The sequence below is a fragment of the Haliotis cracherodii genome, unplaced genomic scaffold (assembly GCF_022045235.1).
Source record: "Haliotis cracherodii isolate W230 unplaced genomic scaffold, xgHalCrac1.p SCAF_3, whole genome shotgun sequence".
NCBI lineage: Eukaryota > Metazoa > Mollusca > Gastropoda > Lepetellida > Haliotidae > Haliotis > Haliotis cracherodii.
The window spans coordinates 50,582,673-50,589,675 of NW_027266286.1; the positions used below are offsets into that span (position 1 = coordinate 50,582,673).

General features: G+C 39.9%; 1 protein-coding gene across 4 annotated transcripts in view; it reads left to right on the plus strand.

Annotated features, from left to right (window-relative positions):
* The window catches only part of LOC139473545 (SH3 and multiple ankyrin repeat domains protein 3-like), a 129,010-nt gene extending 124,158 nt beyond the window's left edge, over window positions 1-4,852 (plus strand). For all 4 annotated transcript variants that reach the window (XM_071256184.1, XM_071256185.1, XM_071256186.1 and 1 more), the window contains 2 exons: window positions 24-113; window positions 329-4,852. In XM_071256184.1, coding sequence (XP_071112285.1) covers window positions 24-113; window positions 329-3,585 — 3,347 coding nt within the window. In that variant the 3' untranslated portion in view covers window positions 3,586-4,852. The remainder of the gene's footprint in view (window positions 1-23; window positions 114-328) is intronic.
* Window positions 4,853-7,003: the final 2,151 nt, after the last annotated feature.

Here is a 7,003-nt window from a genome sequence, read left to right on the forward strand (position 1 = left end):
GCACCTGTGTTATTTTGTTGCAGCTCCTGCTCCTCCTCGCCGAGATCCACAAACATCTTTGTCTTACAGTAAAGCTACATCTAAGTCAATGGCAGAGGGACTTGCAGAAATAGGTAAATCATGCTTTATGTGGTTTTATTTTAGATTCAGTGGTGTCCTTTTTTGATGAATCATAGTAAATGTGATGTACAAAGCTTAGCCTTTCAAGCTTTTATTTGGTTGTGAATAAATGCTAATGTTAATGATTTCACATGTACATTTCAAGTTAATTATAATGTGTTTATGAACTCTGTTGACTAATTATATATATCTGTGAATTTTCTTTCAGAAAAACTTGACCAGACTTTAGCAGAATATGATGGCAATCAGTATGCTCGGCGGTCTTCAATGCCCAATGATGGCGGATCTGAACCTAAGACAGCATCAGTGCGTGCAGCTCATTCAGCCAAGAGGATGTCTGTAGTGGATTTGGACACCATTCTGGTCAGTGAGAAGACAGAACATGGCAAGACAAAGAACAAGGACTATGTAAGTCCATCAGAACTGCGGATCATGAAGTATCACAAGAAACAGAATGGAACCGTCAGCAACATGGAAAGATCCAAGAGTACACCAGATCTTCCTGGTGAGATGGTCTTAACTAAGCCAGAAGCCATCTATGCCAGGTCAGGTGTTGCAGTTGGCTCTGGAGCAGTTGGGCAAGAAAGACCTGGCCCAGGAGCAACTTGGAGCAAGTCTCATGTGTCTCCTGTAGCAGTGAAAACCCCTGAACCCTCAAGTCTGAGGGGACCAATATACATGACTCCATCTGTAAAGAGGCCAGTTACCTACATTGATCCAAAAGTACTCCAAGCTGCAGTCAGTAGCGGAAGTGCATCCAAGTTACATCTTAGTCAGGATGAGCCTCCATACTCAGTTCCTCAGATTCCAAGTCGTCAGCCAACGCCAAAACGCCCTGCTCCACCTCCTCCTCCAGTGAAGGCAGAAGTTGTCTCAATCAGTACTACATATGCTAATGTCTCAGAGGACATCCAGAAAAAGAAGAATCGGGATTCTCCATATGAATCTAGTTTTCGACCTGGCACTTTGGCAAGGCTGACAAAACATCCCCAGGTAACAACAGCTTCCCTAGAACAGGCCAAACTGAAGGCTCACCAGAGAAGTGCCAGTGCTGGGAATATTGCTGTACCACCAGATGCAGAGAATGAGACAGACAAACCTGGTGTGTCTTTTGCTGAAGATAAGGTGTATGAAAGTGCAGCAAGTTTCATGGAAAAACATCCTAATGCTACTTTGCTTGTGACTGCAGATGTGCACAAAGGGCAGAAGAAGGAAAAGAACATCTATGAGGCAGAACCTGAACCTGACTATGATGTTGAGAGTGATGAGGAAAAAGCTGAGTCAGTGTCCTCCAGCTCTAGCACTAAAGTTCATGGGACATTCAGTCGACAGTCTAGTGCATCTTCTCATAAATCTACAGGATCCAGAAATGCTGGTGAGAATAAAACTGTGATTTCAGTAGGAGGAGAGGGATCACAGAAAAATTCTCCTCAGAACAAACGCTACACTATTCATTCAGACATACCATCTTCTACTGCTCCTTTCTCAAATGATCCATCCAGTGGAACAACCAAACTCGTGATTCCTCCTCGCCCTCAGCAGCCAGCGCCCTTGCCACCCTCAGTGCCTTCCAGTACCAGTAGTTCTCGTCGCTCATCAGTCCAATCTAATATGAGTGGAGATCGGGATACTTCCTCAGATAGAATCAATATTATGCCACCACCACCACCACCAATAACCTCTATTATGGTCCAATCAAGTCAGCCAGTAACAACCATCACTTCCCACACTACTCCACCCCCACAAACAGCTCCCCCACCACCTCCTCCTCCTCCACCAGTAGCTGCAACACCACCTCCTCCACCTCCCCCACCGCCACCTCCTGCTTCTAACCCACCCCCTCTTCCATCCTCCACACCTCCTCAGCTACGACCAACAGCTCCAAAACCTGTTCCTCAAGGTCCACCTCTAGTGCCAACAGATGACATCATGGCTGCTGTTGCTAAGAGACAAGCCAGGATGCAGTCAGATGGACCACTGATGGCACCAGATAGGCCAGCCCCTGCAGCTGCAGCTCCTAAGTCAAAACTTGAACTGAATCATGAAGCACTGAAGGCTGCAGTAGCCAAGCGTAAAAATTTGTTGGCCAAAGTTGATGATTCTGCTGTGGTGGATACGATTGAGTCCAGATTGCAGAAAACAAAGAAACTACAGTCAGCCAAGTATTTCTTCTCTAGTGACACCATTAATAGGAAAGATGTGAAAGCAATATCACCAGAAATTGCTGAGGAGAAACATTCTGTGAATCCATCTAAAGTACCAGTTGGGAGCACCAATACATTGAAAAGTAAAAAGACAGTTGCTGCACCACCTCCTCCAGTTATGAAACCAACTGCAGAGGTAAATGCTAAGGCCACACAGCAGCCAAAAGAGGTGCCTAGCAAATCTGTTGCAGCAAAGGAAACTCCAGTCAGTGTACCTATTCTAACTAAATCAGACTCTGAATCACCCCAGCCTAGTGATTTCCTGGCCCTGGCTGAGAAACGTAGGCAGGAGTGGCTGCAGAAGAAATCAAATGGCACAGATACAGGAACCCTCAAAAAGAATACCACAACACAAAATCCTACATCCACAGACTCTAACACAAACAAAATTGAAGTGATTCCGCTGAAAGGCTCATCTGTTGAGAAAGATTCTAAAGTGTCCATCCGTGATAGGATTGCTAAACTTGAGAAAGCCAATCTCAATTTGAATGGAGCTGTGAAATCTGGGGGAAATGTTGAGTTGGGTGGAGTCACTGAAGATCACTCTCACACTGAAGCTGGTCTGACTCTCAGTCGGAATAAGAAGGAGAAAGGTCTTCAGAATGGATCTAATTACGGCTATGTAGCCCCACCAACTGAATTTGAGGATGGTGGGAACAAACCACCAACCAATGCCCATGGTGTCATTCAAATTGATATCATCCCACCGCCTCCAATTTTCGCCAATGAGAGTAGTACAGACGAGAGTGGTCATGCCAATGAACAGTTTGGGTCAGCATTTGGTCATGATGATGCAGCAAGCCTGGTGTCATCAGTCTCCACTCTCAGCACTTTATCCAGTGAACATGGTGAAGCGGGGTCTCCACCAGCAAAGCATGCTCAGCAGTATGATGACATGATCCCTCCACCACCGCCAGGATTTGATGATTCAGGGGAACAGATGTACGATGAAATACAAGGGGATGAATGTATCCCCCCTCCGCCACAGTTCGGTAACTCAGAAGGTGGCAAGCCAAAACCTATCCGACCATTCCAGACAAAGGCTGTAGAATCCTGGCTGTGTACTGATGTCATGGATTGGCTTGACAGTGTCAGTATGAGCCAGTATAGGTCGAGTTTTGCTAAGAACTGCATTGATGGACCCAAGCTACTGGGTCTGGGTAGAAATGACTACATTGAACTTGGTGTTGTTCAGGTTGGACATAGAATGAACCTGGAGCGATCAATCAAAAAAGTAGCTATGAGGAAGACAGCACTGTGATTGTGTTTGACTGAAAATATTGTTATTCAGACATGGAAATACTTGTGAATTTTGTGAAACTATGATACAGACATGTTGTTATGGAAACAGTGAAGTGGATAGTGCTCAAGTCTTTCATACTGAAAGTGTAACAGGCATTACATGCTAATAGTACATTTATACTGTGTGGTGTGACTGTTCATGTGAGCGGTATGTCTTATACATTCATGGAACTATTGATTGGATGACCCTTTTGATGCAGTTAAAGGATATCACCCGCATACCATGGAAAAACTGCATCCAGTGTACATATCATAAGATATTATCAGTGCCCTAGTCACATTGTGTTTACACACCTAACCCGACCGTTGTTTATACTCCCAATGTTCTCATGCAATATACTCATTGTCTGTCTGCCTGTGAACTTCCTGTCTGTGTGGACTGTCTATCACCTGCCTGCTTTTGCCAGACGGTGTCGGGATTGTCAAGCTAGCATTGCCCAGTTCTTCACTTGGATCAACATTGCGTTTACTTTTTTGTTGTTTTGTTTGTCAGGCTAAGTTCTAAGTTGAAAATGCTTTAGAATCTGGTTTGACTTGTAATATTTTCTGGCACTTTGATGTCTTTGAAAGGAAGCTGGCCAATGTTATTGTCTCTCAAGTGTCTGTTGTCAGGACCAGCATAGGCAAAATATCTGTTAATATCTATCTATATAATAACTGTTCGGGAAATGTGTGTTTTGCACAAAAAACTAATAAGAAGCATGACCCCAGAGTTTCCATATCATTAAAGGTAACTCCATTTCTGATTGCTGGTTGTGAAGATTTTGGCAGAAACCTAAAGCAGTGAATTTTGTGATGATAGTATAATGATAGGAAAAAAGTGTGTGGGGAATTCAAGTTAACTTTTGATATAGGAATTTTGGATCAATCCTGGATCCATGCCTACATAAATTTGTTCCAAGAAGTTTAGATTTAGATACTGGCAGCTACAGGCTTGTAGTCAGAGAGGTGCCAGTAACCCAACAGTAAATGGTAACCTAATACAGGACCAACACAACTTCTTGTTGCTGCATAACTTCTTGTTACACTTAATCCTTAATAGCCACGTTGTCATCAATTTAAGATGCATGCCAGTTTCAATCTGTGGAATCCAAACTGTCAATTCTACTTTATGCTTCACACAGTTAACATATGCACATTGATATCAGTTGGTAGTGACTTCTATATTCCTAATATCTTTGTGTGTATACCAATGGGTGTATTTTATTGTATTTAATTGCCAGTCTCTTTGCTCTTACACTGTCACTTTGTGATCTTATCATGGATTACACATAAACATGAGATTATTACTTCTTAATGTTAGTAATTACTAATATGATATTGTTTTTGTCATATTATCAAAACAGGTAAACAATACCCAGATAACAAGGTCAATGATGTTGATTTCAAATAGATGTATTTTACTTGAAAATAAAGCAGAATCAACACCTATCTATTCTATGACATATAAACAGATCTAGCTGTGATGTAGATAATCATTGATATGGGATAATGTATGCACCTATGCTAGTCTTTCATATGCTATATTTATCAAAGTCCAGATCTGTATATTTGATAGAATTCACATCTATCTGAATATTTTTGAAAATAATGACAATTCCTCCATGTACAAAGGGGGATAACTCTTGTATTCACTTAAATTGTACAAATTGATCCATGCTGTATATGCTTTGAAAGGCTCCTCACTTAAATGAATTTGACCATAACATGGTTGTGTTACTGATTTGTGGTCATTGAAGTAAATATAGTGTAATTAAACATTTAAGACTTTGACTGTTGATCACATTTATACATTTTATGTATATTTGATTATTCCAACTTCACCACAATAACTTATTGATAATTTGACAAATAATTTGATGCATGCACTTGTTAATCATTGCAGTTAATACTGATTTACAATGACAGTAATTTACCCAGTCTCCTTGTATGTGTATACTGAAACTACATTTCTCTATGCACCGATGTTATATAGGGGAGCAGTGTGCCTGAACATAGCACAATGTATATAACACTGTAATGACCTTCACCTTGTAGCCTGTACAGAGAAGAGTTTTAACACATTGATGTTTTCCAGTTTGTTCACAGCAGATCGATAATTGTCTTTTCTATTATTTATATACTTGAACAATAAACTTGTGAAGGATTGTTATCTTAGTGGCCATATGTAAGAAACAAATGTTAATAAACTCTTCCATGTTACTTCTGACTTGGTTTTCGTCAATACGATGACAAGGATTTCAACAAGATTTCAAGGATTTCAACAGTGTGATTCTTTTTCATTCTTACAAATTCTGAAGGATAACAATCTATAACCTTTTGCAGCTGATCAAACAAATAAGTATGTCAAAACTAAGCCTCTTATGAGAATGAGCATGGTTTCTATATGAAGCTCACCAGTAGTAGTTCATCCAAGTTACCACTCATTCTTCAATTTGTAAAAGACAGTAAATGTCAAAAGATTGTAAAAATGAAGTTAAAAAATCAAAAGGTATAGACAAGATTCCAATACCATGCAAGTCGCACAGAAGATTTCATTAATGGTGCAACCACGGACCTATATATACAAGTCCGTGGTGCAACAATGTGAATTGAGATATTTAAGTATGGTTTCCATGAGAACCAGATGTTACTTGGAATGGTGATGAAGAGAACACTCTTGAATGAACTAATGGATCATTGATTGGTTGTCCATGTAAAGTTCTAGCTTATCACTCGTGTGCTTTTGATGCAGGAGGTTAGTTCTTTAATCGAGCAAAGTGAGCAAAACAACAATGAAAGGGCATCACTTGTTTTATTTCTTTACATGGTTATGAAAAAAGTGTCTAATTGCATTTGTACATCTGCAGGAAACATTTTCACATACTAAGTAGTGGAGTACCAAGCATTATTTGAAACTGTAAAGGTACTGACTGTGAAAAAAAGTAACTCCCCTTAATTCAGTGATATAAAATTTGAGATATGTGATAGACAAGCAATTTTTTACTAAAATCTTACACCATAGAATTTTCATCAGGTTTGCAGTGAGTTATTTTTTACAGAACATTTTTTCAGAACACTTTGTGATTCCTTGTAACATGTCACAACTACACAGACAAATTTCTTTCTCATTGATACTGATAAAACAGTAATTAGACAAACTAGATTGAGAGTTAGTGTTTTTCAAAGTGACTCCCTCTTCAACCTTTCATATAATCAGATTCACCTCAGATGAAGCTTGTTTAAGCTTTCAGTATGCTTGGTGTTATATGTGTCTAAACAATGAAAACATCTTACATTTCATTTATCTTTCGATTATAAATAGAGTAAGGGAACATAAACTGTAATGAAATCATTGAAAACAACGTTTAAGCGCTATTTTCTTCTGTAGAAATAGG